The following is a 20,275-nucleotide window of genomic DNA, read 5'->3' on the forward strand; positions in this document are numbered from 1 at the left end:
TTTGCTAATGGGGCCTCCCACTACCGCCATCGCGCAACTTCTGCTCGGATCCCAGGGCAAATTTCACAACCAGGAGCATCTACTTCTGGGTTAGCAGAGCTCATTATCTGAAGCGTTCGTAAGGAGGACGGTACATAACCCAAGGTTCCACTGTATATAAATGCAATTAATTAGAATGCAGCATCCCTGCACATTAAGCAGAAATACAGGAAAATGGCTGAGGAACAGTCAACCACCCGTGCTGCATGACCCCAATAAAAAGAGCTGCCTGGATGAGGTAGACAGGTGTGATGACAGTGGAAAGGCAGTGGAGATCGAACAATGAAGATGTGGGGTGGGGGAGCTTGGTAACCGCAACCCCACAGGGCACAGGCATTTGTGAGACAACATGGCACCAAAGTGCTGTTAGGCCCAATGCCAATGATTCTACCACAAGGGCAGAAAATGGCAACCCAGAGATGTGGAGTGTGCCAAACTCGAGCTTTAGACTCACCAAGCCGCCAACGACTGATTCCCTCATGCTCAGTCCGTGAAATCTAAACTTTTCTGCCTCCCTCAAAAGCGAAAAGTAACAGCGCAGATGAAGAAGCAAGAATATGGAGGCCCAAATGGACAAAGCAGCTAAGGGGGCGGGGGGCGGGGGACAGGGGAAAGTCTGAGGGAAAGAACTGAGGGTGAAATGCTAATGACCCCAAGAAAGGAGATTTTCAGGTCCCACCCCTATTCCTGTAACTGTAATATGTTTTATCTGTTTTTAATTCTGAAGTTTAAATTGCTGTAACCTGCCCTGGGACCTGCTGGTGAAGGTAAGGTAATAAATCTAGTAGTAACTTTAACTCATAAGGTCCCAAATGGGGGGGAAAGCAAAGGTGGAAAAAGACTACTGAACTCACAAATCAAGGCTACAGATGGGAAAGAATTTACCACTTCAGAGAAGAAAGACTAAAGGACAGCAGGCAGGGTTGGTCTGGAGAGAGAGATGACTCCCCACCCTCTGCCTCCCACCCAGGGGAGGAGTCAAAAGCAGCCTTTCGCAACCTGTGGGTCCCCAGATGTTGAACTACAAATCCCATCACCCCTAGCTAGCAAGGCCAGAGCTCAGGGATGATGGGAGTTGTAGTCCAACAACATCTGGGGACCCACAGGTTGAGAACCGCTGGTCAAAAGGATCCAGAGGACCCTTCCAGTAGTAGGAGGGCAGCTTACCTATAAGGAATGCCCTGGGGCAACATTGGGCAAATTAACATTAATGTCTGCCCACGTCCGCCTCTGGCCCTGCCCACTCATGTGTGGTGCAGACCAGGGTTCAAATCCCCAATCAGCGATGAAACGGATGGGAGTGACCTTGGGCAGCCAGAGTCACCCAGCCTATCCTATTTCATGGGAAAGGATATGCTACCTTGAGCTCCTTGGAGGAAAGTTGAATGAAAAAGTATGCGGTCCCCGAAAAGTTGCCTGGAAGGGAATGCGACTGTCGCACTGAAAAAGAGCGGTTCCCTCGCTGCGAGAAGCCATGTTACAGGGAACCAGGCAGAGGGCCTTCTCAGTAGCGGCACCCACCCTGTGGAACACCCTCCCACCAGATTTCAAACAGAAAAACAACTACCAGACTTTTAGAAGACATCTGACGGCAGCCCTGTTTAGGGAAGCTTTTAATGTTTAATAGACTATTGTATTTTAATACAGTGGTACCTCGGGTTAAGAACTTAATTCGTTCTGGAGGTCCGTTCTTAACCTGAAACTGTTCTTAACCTGAAGCACCACTTTAGCTAATGGGGCCTCTTGCTGCCGCCGCGCCGCCGGAGCACGATTTCTGTTCTCATCCTGAACCAAAGTTCTTAACCTGAAGCACTATTTCTGGGTTAGCGGAGTCTGTAACCTGAAGCGTATGTAACCTGAGGTACCACTGTATTCTGTTGGAAGCCGCCCAGAGTGGCTGGGGAAACCCAGCCAGATGGGCAGGGTAATAATAATAATAATAATAATAATAATAATAATAATAATAATAATAGAAGAGCTTGCTAGATGCAGGCAATGGCCCATCCAGTCCAGCATCTGGTTCTCGCAGCAGCCAACCAGATGCTCACCAGAAGCCTGGAAGCAGGACCTGAGCACAAGAGCCCTCACCCTCCAGAGCACAGTCATCATGGCCATGGCCACCCCTATTCTAACAGCCTCACATTCTCGTACAACCAAAAGGATTAACACCCTCTGGCTGCGGTGCAAGGGATGATTCGCAGTAAGAGGCTTCCCCCAGATATCCTTGGCTTTGCACAGACCAGCCTGCAGGCGGGAAAGGCCTTGAGCCAGCCAGCAAGGTCAGCCCTCTCCAAAACTCCCCGTTCGGTAAGACCAGGACCTCTGAGTCAGCCGAAAGAAAGGACGGTGATCTGAGAGAAGCTGACAGCTCAACTTGATCTGAGACAACCCCCCCACCCCCCGTTTCCCACTTATCGCCTTGCGCACAGCACGACAAAACCTCCCTAATCGCTCGCCGCATGGCCAATACCTTTCTTCGCCGGTCGATGGCGGGCAGAACAGCCCCGAGAGGATAAAAACCTGAAGATGAGCAACGCAAGGATTTGGGTCAAGGCTCTCAAGCCTTGCAATCGAGTGTCTAATCAGCGAGCAGCGAGGGCAGCGAGACAGGGAAGGAGCGAATGTGCCGCTGCAGAGCTCAACAGCACTCCGGTATTGAACAGAGGGGCATCGCAGCCTGCCGGGAAGCCGCGGGGTGGTTTTCATCCGAGATGCTCAGATCAGCCTTGGGCAAGCCAACGTTAAAGTGAACAGGGCTATGCAGCCCACCAGATCTAAAGAGCACCTCCCGCCTGCCTGCCTCTTTCCAACTTATTCTAATGTCAAGCTAGGGAGGCTGTAAAAGGGCCCTTTTCAGCTCTCCTAGGCTTTGGGATTAAGCACATCGTGAGCTTCTCTTCTGTTCAGACAGCAAGTGCCTAGCTAAACTATAGCACTCACTCCCGCAGGAGGCAGCAATGGCCACCAGCTTGGACGGCTTTAAAAGAGGACAGGCAAATCTATGCAAGAAAATGCTATCAATGGCTACTAGCCACAATGGCTATGCTCTACTTCCAGTGTCAGAAGCAGTATGCCTCCATGTGCCCGTTGCCGGGAAGCAAAAGTGGGGAGAGTAAGAGCAGGATGCTGGACTAGGTGATCCAGCAGTCAGGCTCTTCTTAAAAGGTAAAAGGCTTTACTGGTCGAGGGAGCCGGCATACAGCTTCCGGGTGATGTGGCCAGCATGACTAAGCCACTTCTGGCGAACCAGAGCAGTGCACAGAAACACTGTTTACCTTCCCGCCGGAGCAGTACCTATTTATCTACTTGCACTTTGAAATGCTTTCGAACTGCTAGGTTGGCAGGAGCAGGGACCGAGCAACCAGAGCTCACCCCGTCGCAGGGATTCGAACCGCCGACCTTCTGATCGGCAAGTCCTAGGCTCTGTGGTTTAACCCACAGCGCCACCCACGTCCCAGGCTCTTCTTAGATTCATCTTATTCCATCGGATGGGTTTAAAAGGCGATGAGATAAATTCATGAAGAGTAGGGCTATCGGTGGCTGCTAGTTACAACAGCTGGCTTCTACCTCCACCGTTGGAGGCAGTAGACTTCTGAATACCCGCTGCTGGGAGTCACACGTTGTGGCACCTGTCCGTCTCGGGAGACAATGGACGAGTGCTCCTTCGGGAGTGAAGTCAAACTGTTGGAAGGTTGCAGCACCTGCTGTGGTTTTTAGAGAGGGCCCAGTGCAAGTTGGTCCAAGAGGAAGGTCCAAGCGTAAATAGCAACTTTGTTTAAAGGAACAAGAGGCCTTTTTTACTGCAGATACACATCTCTGCAGTGTCTGCTCCTTGCCAGAGTTCTGAAGGACTCTCCGCCTCCCCCGCTGCCCCCTGCTGTCTATCTCCATTGGCTTGCCCGCCTCGACCGCTACCAGCACCTATAAATCTTCCCTCTCAACATCCATCAAGCACCTGTGTTATCGATCATCCCCTGACCACAGCGCAATGTGGCTATTAATACAAAGACTCGCTGACAGGGCGACATCAGGGGCGCGCAGAACGAAGAGGCACCCCAGCGGACTTCAAGCTGGGGGAAGCGATCGAGGGTTCCCTCAAAAGAGGTGGCTTGCAGTTGGTAAATGACGTCCCCTTGCAAAACGGCCTGGCTGCCCTGCCTCTTCTCCCCATGGAATATGCAAGCGTGGAACAGCACCAGGTGCATTTCTGCAGGACACTCTTGGTTCAAGTGGGGCAATGGTGAGGCCAAAAAAGGCTTGACAACATACAGCAGAAGTTCAGTGGGCATTGCAAAGCTGGCCTAAAGTGGGTCATCCCAAGGGCAGCCCAATGTTCCACTTTTAAAAGCAAAACAAAGAGAGAGAAATAGAAAAGGGGGTGGGGAAAGAACATGCCTGCACTGCTAATGTATACCAGTTATATACTAGTCAAAGTGTCATGACCTCCCATACCACTGCCCCCCCAATTCCTGGGAATTGTAGTTTGGTGTGACTGCTAAACAAAACCTTGTTAGAGATCCTCTAAGCCAGGGGTGTCCAACAGGTCGATCGCGATCTACTGGTTGATCGTAGGGTGTCCCTGGGCAATCGTGGTACCCCCCCCCCGAGAAGTTCGCCCAGAAGGCTATGTGGCCCTCAGGCTGGAAACAGCTCCCAACATGAGCCAGAATTCTTCTGCAATATGAAAAGGTTTTTCAACAGAAAGAGATCCTTCAGCCTAAGTACTCAGAAAAGCACATGGAGCCTGGAGGCGCATCAAACAGCAGCATCTCCTCCAGAGATTACTTCTTTCCTTAACTTTAAAATACCTTTCAAATTAAACAACATGAGTCTATTTACTGCTTTTCTCCAGCTGTTGCCTGAAAACCATACAAATGCACCAATGACGTGTGTTTGTGTGGGGGGGGGTTTGGGGGGGGACACCTTTCACTCGCCATAATGCCACCTTCCCATGACGGTCTGTTTTGATTGCCAGCCACCAGCAACCGTTTCCTTGTTGATGTTGGCCTCACCTACAGGAAGAACGTCCTGGTACGGCAGCTGAGCAACCAGCATGAGATGTCAAGGCAAAGACAGCCTGGGCCTGGCTTGGCCTTTGTAATGTCTTCTTTCAGGAAGATGAGTATCAAGAAAGAGAAAGAATCAAGACACCCTGGATGAGGTCCTGCAGAGCCAAGTTTGTGTGTTCCAGAGAGCTAAGAACGTACCTGAAGTGTTAAATAGCTTCTGTAAAACGGGTTGTGACTAACACACACACACACGATAGCTGGCATTGATCCTGTTTTATCTTTTTTAAAAATCTTTTTTTTTTTTAAATTGAGTTTATATACCACCTTTATCTCCAAGGAGCTCAAGGTGTGGCATGCATGCCCATGCCCGCCACTCCTCATTCAATCCTCACATCAACTCTGCAAGGTAGGCTGGGCTGAAAGGTAGGGTCTGGACCAGGGTCACACACAGTGAGCTTCATGGCCAAGTGAGGATTTGACCCCTGGTCTTTTCAAGTCCCAACCTGACACTCAAACCACTGTGCCACGCTGGCTCTCGCAATAAAGGTACGTCAGCCTAAGGGACAGTGGCACGCCCAAGGTCATGGGGGTATTCAATGCTTGTCCCACTCACAAGTAGATACACTGAAGTTAATGGGCATTACTAAGATCCACTTATTTCAGTGTGTCTACTTGAGTAGGACTTAGTTGAACGCAACCCGCAGGTTTCATGGCTGGGTCGGGATTAGAGAACAAGAACCCAACACCTATTCAATGCTCTCATCAAATTTATCACTCTCTCTGTATGCCAAGCTATGACAATTGTCCCACCCGGCCTTGGCATGTGGCCCCCAGATGGTTACCCAGAGGGAAATGTGGCCCTCAGGATGAAAAATGTTCCTAAAGGTATGAGTTCCTAAAGGTATGAGTAGAAAGTTGAAAAGTTCTAAGAAGGTCAGATCAAGAAGCCAATACTGTTAATATATTGAAGCTGGCTCATGTGGATAGGCCGAACTGGTAGGGACAGCCCAGCCTTCAAAAATTCTCTACATAGAATTATAGAGTTGGAAAGGACCGTGAGAGTCAGCTAGTCCCACCCCCTGCAATGCAGGAATCTTTTGCCTAATGTGGAGCTCAAACCCACAACCCTGAGATTAAGAGTCTCATACTCTACCAATTGAGCTATTCAATTTGAAACAGACCCAAAATGCAACAGCTTCCCTTCCAGTTCTCTTGTAACTTCCACAGTCTGGTGCTGACCTAAACACGATTAGCACTAACCAGAATTTGTCATCCTAATTGAAGTTCAGAGCCTCCCACACCACCACACACAAAGTAAAGCCATGGCTAGCTCAGCAAGCAAAGCCCTGTCTTCATAAGGTGTTTATAGGGAGACATCAGCAAGACCCTTGCTGTCCCTTTGTAAACAGAGTCTATAGAGGTAGAGAAATCATCTTATCCCTGGCTTGAAAACCCACTGCACCACCTCAAGGATCACCTTAACACTAGCCTTGGTTTCCAAACCCACACTGAGTCCATAATTTTGTCTCGATACAAGGGGAAATACTTAAGGCATGGCTTTAAGGTGAGCTTCCCATAGGTTATCCGGTGGGATGGTGGATGAGATGGGGCTTTGATCTGATCCAATGGGGCTCTTCTTATGAAATTGGATATTAATGCTTAGCCAGAGTTAATAAAACCCAGTTCTATGGTTGCAAAGGGTTAACAGTACTGTGACCTGTCTGTACCACCACAGAGTCAGCAGCCCCACAGTAGGAATGGAGGAGCAATTAGTTTTGCTGGCATTTTAATAATCTGCACTTCTCAAACCAAAACATGAACAGAAATACAGTTTCCTTCAGAATTTGCAAATTTTGCAATCCAGCCAATGAATGTGTACAAAAATGCATAAATTAGAGGGTATACATAAAAATGTGTGCATTGGTGAAAACAACAGACAAAGGTAGGGAAAATCGCTGAAGTCAAAGCTGCATACAAAAACGTGTTTATTATAAGAAATTCACACTAGAATGTGGAAATGCTGAGAAACTCAATTTAGGAATGGAAAACATAAGCAACTGAGAGAAACTGAAACTGACCACCCTGCTCCTAAGTTTCATAACCTCTGTCCTATCCTACCCTTACCAACCAATTAAATGTTTTAAGATCACACGAAGGGCAGGTTTGACAGATGTGGTGATGTGCCACCCACGCCACCATTCCTGTCTACTGTCTCACCCGCCACAGACAAAACATGAAACATGCGTCAATCAGGCTGGAAGCACAACTTTGAGCAGCTGTTCCTTTTTCCTTACGCTTGCTAATTTGGCCAATTCTCCCTTGCAAGGAGCCTTAATTCTAGCGAGAGCTAACCCTGCAAACACACCATATACACATTTAGCTTGCAAACTATACCCCCCAGGATTCTTTGGGGGGAGCCATGTGTTTTCAATGGCACAGCCATGAGGTAACCTTTTACTTGTGTAAGTGATCCAGGTATGCCTTTGTATACTTGAATGCCCAAAGCTTGTGTTCTAGACTACGTACACGTGCGCTTTAAAATTTTTATTTAGAACAATTGTCCCCAGCCAAAGAAGGCTCCCAGAGCCACTTACATATAAGCAATTAAAACAGCTGACATAAGCTGCATACACACCAGTCATTTAAAGCAAATTTAAAGTGCATTGCTTCCCTCTGGGAACTACAGCTTACTCCTCAGATAGCTAAAATGCCCAGCACTACAGTTCCCAGGATGCTTGGGGGGGGCATGTGCTTTAAATGTATGATGTGTAGCTACTTGTAAGACCCAAACGATTTACTTTGGATTCACAAAGCAAAAACCGGAAGTCCACTGAAGCTGTTCAGCTCCCTGAATGGCTGGGCTAGGGGTAGCCAATGTAGTGCTATAACGTGTTGGGACTCCCAACTCCCATCAGCCCCCACCAGCACAACCAATGGCGAGAGATGATGGGAATTGTAGTCCAACTTGGGATCCTGACAGACCCCCTTTGCTTGATTTTTTGTTGTTGTTGTTTAAGTGTTGGGGAAGTCTAAAAAGGGGGAAAGTATCACCATTTTGATTCTTGAAAAAAGAAAGCTTCTAACGATGCTTAAAAAAAGAAATAAAGGGAACGGCGCCACATGGAGCCGCTTCTTTAAAAAAGATAGAGACACACACTTAAGGCACTACTGTATCAGCTGTGTGAATGGCTTCAAAGTACTGAAGAGAAAAGATTACCCTGGAGACCTCAGGAGACTGAAATATTTCCCCTTTCAGGAAAGGGAGGGGGTGGAAGGAACCTCCCCACCAGCGTTGGGGTTTTGGCGTCGAGAATGCATGGGACTTGTTTGTATCTAATTAAACATTCTTTCATCGAGGACAACAGAGACAGCAACTCCAAGGTGACCAGACTGCTTAGGGGGGAGGAGGCAGGGCACCTTTGCAGACTTGGAAAGGAAGATCAAAGGAAGGAGAGGAAAGGAAGGCAGGTAAAATCAAGTCAGGCTGTTCCCAGACATGTTGCAAAGGGTAGAGACAAGACAAAACAACCACAGGCGTGCAAGGTAATAGAGTATGCACGACATAGTGTGGGACCAGTTCAGGACAATGGTTAATCTCGGAGGCAGGTTGCCTCTGGAAAAAGACCTCAGTGAACCTCAGGGTTTCCTAGATCCGATGCCCTCCAGATGTTTTGGTCTACGATTCCCATCAGCTCCAGCCAGAACAGCTGGGAGTCAACGTCAATGGAAAGGGGTGCCATGTTGGGGATGAAAGGCTGGCTTACACCCCAACCCACCTCACATCCCAGAAATACCACCCACCTAGATTAGATGGAGGACTAAGGATTGGCTTGTATGTGTCATGTGGCTGAACTGTCAAACCTGCTGCTTAATGCTGGGTGGTGAAATGAGGGGGCTTGTTTCAGAGCAGCAGTGAAGTTGCCTGAAAGGTTCAAGGGTACTTAAGAATGAGTGGCTGACATTTGGTTTTTGGCCCCTCTTACAAGGATGACATCTCCCTGTAGAATGCCCCAGGTGTACTGTCTATGCAGAGGCAGTGGGAAGAATGCTGGCCGTGATTTGTGCCTACCAGCTTTTACTCACAGAGTGCCCAATTCATTTTGGAGGGCAAGAATTGACTGTGTGACTGGGAGGTGATAAGGTATCACGCCCCGCCCCCCATCAAAATGGTGTTTCAATTAAATGAAAAAGAGTTTAAATGGTGTTGCCAGAAAGGATAGTTTGGCTGAGTGCTAAATCAGTCGTGTGGATCACTTCTCCCGTGACAAACTCTGCAGGGGTCTACATGACTCAAATTCTCTACCTTCCCAATTGGCTGTGCAAATTATCCTTTTCTGCATTTAAGTATGAGTTTTGATTGCTCAGATGAAGACAAAAAATGAAAGCGGGGGAAAAGAAGGAAAAGCAAGAAACCCCAAATCACAGTCGACCCCTACAAGAAGATCCTTCCATATTTTTAAGTGGGACCCAACAATCCAACCCCCAAATGCATCGTTATATAAACTCTTGGCCTACCATACAAAGAGGGGCCCCAAAATTGGTACCTGCAAGAGGTCTCACGGAAAGAGATGTTCAGATCCCAATGTGCATGTATCCTGTTGAGAGAGGAGGAGGGGGGGGGGAAAGGGAGAAAGAGAGAAAGAGAGAGAGAATTTTCAGTCGCAGGTGCTGAATAGGATGTTACAGCTCAGAGAAGCTCAGGCTCACAGACTAGGGGGGTTGTAACACTCCCTCATCTTGTAACCTCTGTCTAAAGTATTGTGTGCACCCTGTCCCACCTTTTCAATGCTAAAACACAGCGTAGAGTGTCTATTTGCACAGATATTTGCCACAAACCACAGTTTACCTTTAAACTTGGGGTGCAAGCAAGCTTCAGTCCCTGTCCTGAAACTCTGTCTTAGAGTTAATGTTGGCACAGAGGTAGCACAATACTCTAGTTAATGGGTTTTTTGGGGGGGGTTGGGTTTGAAGAAGGAAGGAACAGAGGTGACTGGGGCCTACTGAGACTGGTGGGGCAGAAGACAGGGATCCCAAAAGTAGGTGGAGCCATAGTCAATGTCAGGTGGAGCCATTGTTCTTCCTGCCAATCTGTCAAAAATTGAGAACCAGGAGGAGGAAGCCAAGGGCTATCTCCAGGGATGGATGCTATGAAGAAGGAAGGTGTATGGTGGCTGCTAAGGGCAGGCTAAGGTTGGTGAGGAAATGCCTTGTTCATCCGCTGCAAGAAAGAGAACAGTGAAGAGGTAAGGCACTCTTGATCCCTTCAACTATAGGGACCAGGAAATGTTATGCCTTCACCAGGGCAAAGTACTGCTTTAAAAAGCGAGCTGAATAATCTGGCAAAAAAGCACATTGTAAGGAGAGCCCTGTTGCTGGATCAAGCCCGTGGCCCACCATAGTCCAGCACCCTGTCCTCACAGTGGCCAGTTAGGTGCCTGAATAGGAAGCCCACAAAAGCAGGATCCCACCTGAGATTCCCAGCAAATGTATTCAGAAGCACAGTCAATAAGGGAGACTGGTGGCAGGGAGACATCGTGTCTCAAGTAACAAGATGATCTTCCAGGAAGGAGAAGAAGCCGAGGCCTGACATGTATTAAGGTAAGGAAGCCCAAACGCTGCCTTGCACCACACACACACACACACACACACACACACACACACACACACAAAACCCCCCGGTCATACTCCCTCCAGCTGTAAATAAATCATTAGCCCTTTCCCCGCCTCTGAAATTAATTCTGCATGTTCCGCCCGCAAGCTGGAGAGACAAGATTCCAGACAAGAGGCAGCCTAAATTTAGATGCTGACAAGTGACAGCGGATGAGATTTCCCCACCCCCAGCAAGCCTCTGAAGGCTGCCTCAGGCAACCTACTCACAAACTCACCTGGGAAGTCCAGGCACAGTAGGGCTAGAAACAGAGTCAGCCTTACAGAGTCAGGTCAAGGGTCCCTTTAACTTAACATTGTCTACACTGATTGGCATCCGCTCTCCAGGCAAGGGACATTCCCAACCCTACCAGAAGATGCTGGGGATTGAACCTGGGACCTTTGGCGGGCAAAGCAGATGCTCTACAACTAAGCTAAAGCCCGTCACTAACCAGCTGATGAATTTCAATCTCCAGGCTGGTTTCAGCTTCCCTCCACCCACCAGATTCTGGGAAACTGTGGCAAGTCTACCAGTCTGTCTTCCCTGTCCTGGAAAGACTCCTTTGTAATTTCAAATCTTGGCTTGGCTGGAGCTCCCGGATATCATGGGAGTTCTAGAAGCTGTGGTTTCGCTTTCAGGCTTAGCTCATCAGAGGCCAAACAGGAGGACCAGAGAACAACAGCACACTCCCCAATTGTGATTCCCCACTTTTAAATGGCTCAGGACTGCAATACCTCAAGGACCACCTCTCCCTATATGAACCCGCCCAAACCCTGAGATCATAATCTGAGGCCCTTCTTTCGTGTGCCTCCTCCACAAGAGGTCCAGAAAGTGGCAACAGAGGAACGGGGCCTTTTCTGCAGTGGCTCCCCACTTGTTGAATGCTTTCCCCAGGGAGACTCGCTTGGCGCCTTCATTGCGTATCTTTAGGCGCCAGGCAAAATCATTCCTCTCTTCCCAGGCCTTTGGCTGATTAAACAATCTATGGCCTTTTAAACTGTGATGGGGGTGGGTTGTTTTTATTTGTTACATTGTATTTTGTATTTTTGTGTTTTTATATTGCAAACTGCCCCGTGATCCTCAGATGAAGGGCGGTATAGAAATTTAATTAATTAATTAGTCATAAAAAATAAATAAATACATTCCCAGAGCCATGCTGCCTCTGGCGGGAGAGGGAGAACATAGCCCTAGTGGCTGGTAGATACTGACAGCCTTATCTTCCATGAATTTGTCTAATCCTCTTTAAAAGCTATCCAAATTGGTGAGCATCACTAGATCTCATGGGAATGAAAAAGTCATTTATTTTATCTCGTCTTCATTAAGGATGCAAGAGAAGCCTGCTGATCAGGCCAGTGGCTTATCTAGTGCAGCATCTTGTTCTTATGGTGGTCAACCAGAAGCCTCTAGGAAACCAGAAAGTGGGACCCAGCAAACAAACATCATTGTCTCTGACCATGGAGGCAGACATAGCCTTCCTGGCTATTAAGCCATCGATAGTCCTCTCCTCCATGAATTTGCCCAATCCTCTTTTAAAAGCCATCCAAGTTGGTGGCTATCACTGCCTCTTGTGGCAGGGAATTCCAATATTCTGCTCCAATGAGTATCTCCCAGTTCTAGCATTATGAGGAGCAGAACCTGTCTATTCACTTCTTCCACACCCTGTACGATCTTATACACCACTATCAATCCCCCCCCCTCTTCTCTAAACTGAAAAGCCCCAAATGCTGTAACCTTTCCTCACAGGGGAGTTGCTCCAACGCCTTGAACATTTTTGGTTGCCCTCTATCTGAACCTTCTCCAGCTTTCTACAATATCCCTTTTTGCATGAGACGCCCATTTCCCCCCAATAAGGCTTAAGACGGCTCAACATCAAAGCCGGCTTGGCTAGCATCAGAGTCTATTTTGCAAGAGAGAGAGAGAGATGAAATTAAGCGCTGCAGTGAGGAGCGCATATTCATAACTTGGCAACTGCAGCTATCTGCGGAGCTGGATAATTAAACACCCATATTTAAACAAATGAGTAGGTAAGAAATGAAATTAAATCCCAATTATCTTCTATCTCCTACCCCCTCTCCTGTCCTCTTCCTTTTCTGGGTAGCTTAACCAAGCTCTGGCTCTGTCGTCGTCCCCCCTTTAGTTCCTATGGTGTTATCTCCAATTAGATTTCTGGGGCTAATGTGCGTTTCGCTTTAGCGGGTTATTCATTCAATTGAAATCAAATTACTAATAATTTGCAAGCTATCAAGCTGCACGAGTCGTGTATTTGGGTGGGTTGGAGGGACCAAGAAGGCTCCTTATAAATTACTAATAATTAAATGGGGGGGGGGGAGAGAGAGATTTGAAGAGGGGGTTAGAGTGGGGCGGGAGCTAGAAGCCAACAGCAGCAAGGCAGCTGATGACACTCCCTTTCTCTGCTGCAACCTCCCCTGCCTTTCCTCTAATACACAATCAGTTACACAGGGTTTAATAAGAAAAGCCAGATGTGTCCCTCAACAACCCGAGGCAAGGCTTCCTCTCTGCTTGGAAAAGGAGGGGAAGCAGAAGGCGGCCTGGGAAAGGGGCCACGGATCAGTGGTAGGGCTTTGTATGCAAGAGGTGCCAGGCTGAATCCTCACTTGCATTGCCAGGTAGGGCTCAGAAAGCAGCTTGGAGGGAAGCTGGCAATCACTGTGTGCAAAGACAGACCAAAGGCCTGACTCTGCAAAAGGCAGTGCCCTCTGTTCCCGGTAGTTGCTGGCATCTGTCTGTCTCGAGAGACCAGGGAAGAATGTGCCGTGGGAGCAGGGGTGCGGAATATGTTCCTGTGTCTTAAGGAAAGCTCTTTAAGCTTAGGGGTTGCGTGCCAACTTTGGAGTATATCAAACACAAAAGTACATAATAAAAAACAAAAGCAAACCAATAATCCATATTTTAAAGGAGATAGGATGTAAGCCAAAGGGCTGGTTGAAGGGGAACATTTCTGTCTGGCGCCTAAAGGTGTATAATTAAGTTGCCAGCTGAACCTCCCTGGGGAGAGCATTCCACAAGCAGGGTGCCACTGTGGAAAAGGCGCGTTCTTGTGTTGCCACCCTCTCGTGGAGGAGGCACACAAAGGAGGGCCTCAGATGATGATTGCAAAGTTCAGACTGGTTCATCTGGGAATTAGTGGCCTTTGAGGTATTGTGGTCCCGAGTCATTTAAAGTTTAATAGGTAAAAAACCAGCACTTTGAATTGGGGCCGGAGACTAACTGGCAACCAATGCAGTCAGCCCAGGATCAGCATTATACGCTCAAATCATCTTGCTCCAGTGAGCAACCTGGCCGCCCTATTCTACACTAGCTGAAGTTTCCAAACCATCTTCAGAGGCAGTATACTGCATTAGAAGATCCCAGGTTCAGTCCCTGGCATCTCCAGGTACAGCCGTCTGGAGAGCCGCTGTCAGTCAGTGCAAACAATACGGAGCTAAAAGGACCAATGCTCCAACTCCGTACAAGGCAGCAGCTTCTTCATTTTTTAAATAAAAAAAAAATGCAAGAAACATGTATATCAATAAACAAACATGAACTATAAGCCAATACAAAAGTGACTAATTGTTCATTCTATTGAGAAAGTTACAACAGACAACCTGGCATTTGCTGCGAAATGCAAAAAAACAGACACAATAGTAATTTGGTCCTCAGTCCTGTAGGTCTCTCATAAGTTTCCATGAGTTTGAGGTGGCCTTCTCGTTTGATCGTACAGGAGCATAACGGATCTTCCTGGCAGCTTCTTAAGAGAGCAGATGTAGCTCTGGGGTAGAGCACCTGCTTTGCATGCAGAAGGTCACAGGTTCAATCCTCAGCATCTCTAGGTAGAGCTAGGAGAGACCCATGTCTGAAACCCTGGAGAGCCAATGCCAGGCAGTATAAACAAAACTGAGCTAGAAAATTCAGTGGCCTGGCTCAGTATAAGACAGACTTCTATACCCCCAAGTGTTGCCTTTTAAAGTGCTGTAACCCACTCTGAAGGGATGTGGGTGGCGCTGTGAGTTAAACCACAGAGCCTAGGGCTTGCCAATCAGAAGGTCAGCAGTTCAAATGCCCGCAACGGGGTGAGCTCCCGTTACTCGGTCCCTGCTCCTGCCAACCTAGCAGTTCGAAAGCACGATGTGCAAGTAGATAAATAGGTACCGCTCCGGCGGGAAGGTAAACAGCGTTTCTGTGCGCTGCTCTGGTTCGCAAGAAGCGGCTTAGTCATGCTGGCCACATGACCCGGAAGCTGTACACTGGCTCCCTCGGCCAATAAAGCGAGATGAGCACTGCAACCCCAGAGTCATCCGCGACTGGACCTAACGGTCAGCGGTCCCTTTACCTTTACCTAACCCACTCTGAGACCTTAGAGTAAATGGTGGGAACTAAAGTAAGTTGTTATTATTTCCTAAAACAAATCAGTTGTATGTGGAAGGATGGCTAGTTAACATTCCTACTGTTAACAGACAAACAGACTGATTAACTGATAGTACATAAAATATATACATATAATCAGACACATTCAGAAATCTAACAGGCCAAGGTGTTGTTAGGTTCTTAAAGGCCCAAGATGCAAATCTGCATAAATAGACAGAGTGCCTCTGGGAAAGTTTAGATGGCTCACTGGAACCTGTGCTTTTCAGCAGGTATGCAAAAAGAAAAGCAAAGAGTTTAACAAACAGATAAGAAAGGCAGGAAATCTGTGTTATTACCAGCTAAGTTTTCCTCAGAATAAACTCACCAAAATTAATGCACACAAGTTGGTAGTGTCCATTAACTTCAACAGGTCTACTATAACAAGTCTGGTTGGAGATATTGGGTTGTATGCAATGCTAGCCCTACTCAGAGTAGACCTATTGGGAGCTAATGGACATGATGTAGGTCCACTGTAGGTCTGCTCTAAGTGGGATTTAGCTGGGGCACAAGCCTCAGCAACTTATACCAGCATTTTCACCCATATATGCAATTTTATTCCCTTGCAGATAGTGTGTAATATTTGTTGGATAGCCGAGTGTCGGCTCACATATTATTTCACAGAGTGCGAATTTGGAGAGGTTCTCATTGCTCCACCATTCCTAACATAGACCTAGGTGCTTTTGCTCTCTGGGGCTTGTTGGAAGAGGGACCAGCTTGCCTTATACAAACTCAGAAAAATTGTCCCTTTAGCTCGGTACTGTCTACACTGACCGGCAGCGGCTATCCAGCATTTCAGGCAGGGAGCCTTTCTCAGCCCTACCTGGAGATGCTGGATATTGAACTTGGAGTCTTCTCTGTGCAAAGCAGGTGCTCTACCTGGCTCCCTTTTAGGAAGGGATTACTCCCGGCACACACTCAGCCTCCCCCTCTGCGCTGCCTGCCAGTTCCACAGCACAATAAAGTAGCCATTTCCGCTCACTATCAAATCTAAGTCCTCATTAGACCCGCTGCCGCTTCCTGGCACTCTGGATCAAATCCAGCGCTCGTTTCCCAGACGGATCTTAAATGTATTTTATTTATTAGGGTGACAGTCATTACTATGAAGCGGCGGCGGCAGCAAGCAGCTGTGCTGGAGGAGGAAATGTCAGGAGAACACCGAAGGGCTAGGCTGAGGAACAGCATCACTGGCAGGGAACGCAGTGGCAAAAGCCCAACCAGAGCTGCACCTAGGAAGCTGGGCCTTTGAATGGTGGTACAAACAGGCCTAGAGATTTCTCCTCCTCACTGTCCCAAACACAGCACCTCTCTATACTACTACTTCTTTAGCAATCACTTGTAGCAGATTAGGGTTGTCTTCCATGAACACGGTCTTAACAGTGAGTCCGTAAGTGACTGCGGAGGCCAGTTCTGGATCCACACGTTCTTCCACAGTGGGGGCGTTGATCAAGAGTAGGGTTTGCCAAATGTGCCTTCCTCTTAGCACGTTTCTCCCTTTCATCCTGAGTTTGAGCATCTTCAAAGTGCATGACACCTTTGGTAAAGGCTGTTCTCCAATTGGAGCGCTTGCAGGCCAGTATTTCCCAATTGTCGGTGTTTATACCACATTTTTTTAGATTCGCCTTGAGAGTGTCTTTAAACCTCTTTTGTTGACCACCAGCATTACGCTTTCCATTTTTAAGTTCGGAATAGAGTATTTGCTTTGGAAGACGATCACCAGGCATCTGCACAACATGACCAGTCCAACAAAGTTGATGTTGAAGAATCTTTGCTTCTTCCAGCTCCAGTAGTTCACCTATCTTCCCAAGTGATGCGTAAAAATTTTCAGAGATACCGTTGATGGAATCTTTCAAGGAGTTGCAAGAATTTTGTCGGCTGCAGCGAATAAAGAGATGCCTTGATAATTTCCGCAATCTGTTCTATCTGCCTTCACAGCCGTTGTAACACAACACATCTTATGCCTGTTCTGCCGTTGAGGACTTCTTGGGTCATTCGTTGTCTAGCTCCTAGCTCCTCCCCTTTGACAACCCTGGTGGGAGTATGGGACTCCCGACGGCTTTGCTCATAAGGGTCATAGGAACATGCAAGCCCACTCACCACAACAAGGTGATGATCCAGTGGGTGAGACCACTCTGTACATAGGAATGGGTGAACACACCAACTTTGATTCCTCTCAATTTCTCATTTTTCCAGTCTTAAATTTAGTTCTCCACATTTCTACGTCAGTCTGCAGTGTTTTGTTGTTTTTGAAGGCCCCATGAAAACTCATCAGCATTTTAATGCAAACTCCTAATAATATACTGTACATACTGTTGTATGGAATTTTGCATAACGTACATTTTAGTTTTGCAAAAGGGAGCAGATTGTCTACCTAACAGAACTACAACTTTAAGGATTAGTGCCCAAGTTTGCTTTTTTCCTCTTCCCTCCCTATCCCTCTTACCTTTAGTGATTATTTTTTTTAGATTGTAAGCCTGCAGGCAGGGGCTTGTCTTGCTTAACTTATTGTATGGAAGCTGCTCTGGGAGCCTTTTTTTGCTGCTGAAGGGCAGGGCACAAAAACACTAAATAAACTGATTGATTTATCAATTGTAGGGCTGGCCCTTCTGTCAATGGAAGATAAATCCCAGACCTGGGCATCTTAAGAGTCTTTTATCATCATCATCTTTTAAAATTAAATTTCTATACACCCTTCATCCAAGGATTGTGGGGTGCGTTTAAAATATAAAACACAAATCTACGTAACATACACTACCATTACGACTTGCAACACACACACCACACACACACACCAGTGGGTAGATGGTCCCATAAAAGCCTCAAAAGAACAAGTTTGGCTGGAGATACTGAGCTGTATCCAATGCTAGTCCTACTTGGGAGTAGACCCTTTGGATGGTAATAAATATGACTGAATGTAGGCACATAAATTTAAATGGGTCTGCTCCGAGTAGGATTTAGTTGAGCATAATTCTCAGTAGAGAGATTCCTACTTACGAAGGTTCCCAGAGAAGATGGGAGCCACAGACCTGACCCACTCCCTGCCCCCTTTGCACACAGCTGCGTCCCACAAGTGCCAGAAACATGTAAGGAGGGTGGGGGAGCAGGGATGCAGAATGGGGGGTGGGTGGGAGAATGGGGGCTGCTTTGGTTTGAACTCCAATCAATTAGAGAGGCAAAGAGCAGCAGCCTTCAGGGATGTCAGAAATAGATTTCCACTTAAGAGCACCAGGGATGCGGCTGACAGACTGACAGCCCCAAACCATTAAAGCTTTCACGGAGGCTGGCAATTTTGCTATTAGAAGATGGAAGTCTGGGTAAGAACGGCGTGGTGACCCGGTTCACTGGAGGCAAAGTGGAAAGGAAATGGGGGCAGGGGAAGGGGGGAAGCAGCGGAACGGGGGGGGCGGACAGATAGTTCCCCCTCCCACTGCTAAACCACAGAGACACTCAGCCCATCAGTCAAAATAACAGCGGCGAAATGAGGGGAATTCTAAAAACGTATATCTGACCCTCCCTTAACCTCATCCATCAATCTTTCCACACCTCCCTTGTTCCAATCCGTAGTCTCGCTTCCCAATCCTCTCCCCCTCTCTTCTTCGAATAACTGCGGGCTGTATGGACAACTCCCAGCACATTGGCGGGACACCAATAAAATATCCCAGCTACCCCCGGAGCTGTTTTGCCTGCTCAACCCGCGAGACTGCCGATTTAAAAGAGCATTCCCCACCAGCCCCAAGCCAAAAGGACTGTTGCCAGTTTTAAAAGACGCGTTTTGGTTGCGCTTCTTCTTGCTGGTAGGGGCACTTGACGTCAGCTGCAGGGGCCTGCACCGAAAGGTAGATTTCTCCACGAGTGGCTGTTAGTCGCTGATAGAAACTGAAGACCGTTCCATCAGATTCCTATTCTCCTATTCTTTGTCTAGGGTGGGTGGGCTGGAGTGAGGATCTTACGCGTTCAAACACACATACTAATAGGATACAAAATGTTGGTCCACTTAACGCAAGCCAGAGGCAGAAAAACTATAGGGGACGCCAAATAATTGTGGGATGCCAGTTGATGAGAATCACAAGTGAGGAGAGTCCTGTTGCTCTTGGGTCCTCTGCCGGTGTGCCAGAGGCATCTTGTTGTCAAGAGATAACAAGATGATGGGCTATGATGGGCTACTGGCCTGCCCGATCCAGCAGGGCTCTTCTTACTTAGCTTATTTTATTAGTGACTCAGCTGGTTAGTTTAAACCAAGGGTGGGGAAGCTCAAAGTCCAGGGCTCCAGGCAGCGGAGGTATAGGATCAGAGTTTGCATTCTCCTAGATGTCAACCTGGGAAGGTAGCCCAAGCCCCACCTGCCCCTCGCTTCCCTCTACAGGAGAGGTGCAGAAACTCTGTTCTCGACCACTGGACCAACTTATCAGTCTCCATCCATTCAATCCGCCAAAGCCTGTCTTTGCATGCAGGGAAGTACCTAACTCGCCGAGGGTTTGAGATCCATTGGACACCCTCACCTGGTTTTGCCGGCCACTCAAAGCCATTCCCAGGGTGTGGCCACCGTCACATGCCGACAGCTTCTAGGAGCCACAGGTGAGAGCTGAGTGCAAGGTGGGGGCCAAAGGTAGACAGACTTACCCAGAAGGAGCACGACATGCCCCCCACAAGAGGTACTACCCCTCCCCAAACACCCCATACACCCTTGGCTGTAGCTACTGTACAAAGGTTAAGAGGCACCTCTGTTGTCCTACTCACCCTGGACCTACCCACCACTAGCATGTGGCCCTCATAAGATTGCCTACAAGGAAATGTGGCCCCTGGACTGAAAAGGGTTCCTCACTCTTCGTGACATGAAAGACCACCTGCTCTTTGACTTGTGACCCAGTGCTCACTTAGTAGCCTACTTGCTTCCTGCCAGCTCTTTCTCGCTCTCTTCCTTCAGTAACTTTGCCCAGGAGCTTTGCGTCTCTTGGCTCCACTACCCTCTTCCTTTTCAGCTTATTCTGCCCAGGCTGCATCTCTGTTGCTTCCCCCACCTCCTGACCATTTGTATCTACTAAGGATTTTCATCCTATCAGGCATTATGACCTTTTGCTTCACCTTCGGAAGCTGCAGTGTCTGTCAACATTCTATTCCGGCAGCGTTCCCTGAGCAGTAAGGAATGCTAACATCACAAGCAGATCAATGAATGGCTAGT

The 20,275-nt window shown here is 47.9% G+C and overlaps 1 protein-coding gene across 5 annotated transcripts in view; it reads right to left on the reverse strand.

The window, feature by feature from the left end:
• The window catches only part of SAMD11 (sterile alpha motif domain containing 11), a 159,787-nt gene that overhangs the window by 88,283 nt on the left and 51,229 nt on the right, over positions 1 to 20,275 (reverse strand). For 4 of the 5 annotated variants that reach the window (XM_053400823.1, XM_053400820.1, XM_053400825.1 and 1 more), the window contains exon 4: positions 9,593 to 9,643. The exons of the other annotated variant lie outside the window; for it this stretch is intronic. In XM_053400823.1, the coding sequence (XP_053256798.1) occupies positions 9,593 to 9,643 (51 nt within the window). The remainder of the gene's footprint in view (positions 1 to 9,592; positions 9,644 to 20,275) is intronic. 5 annotated transcript variants of the gene reach the window in all.

The sequence above is a fragment of the Podarcis raffonei genome, chromosome 8 (assembly GCF_027172205.1).
Source record: "Podarcis raffonei isolate rPodRaf1 chromosome 8, rPodRaf1.pri, whole genome shotgun sequence".
NCBI classification, from domain to species: domain Eukaryota; kingdom Metazoa; phylum Chordata; class Lepidosauria; order Squamata; family Lacertidae; genus Podarcis; species Podarcis raffonei.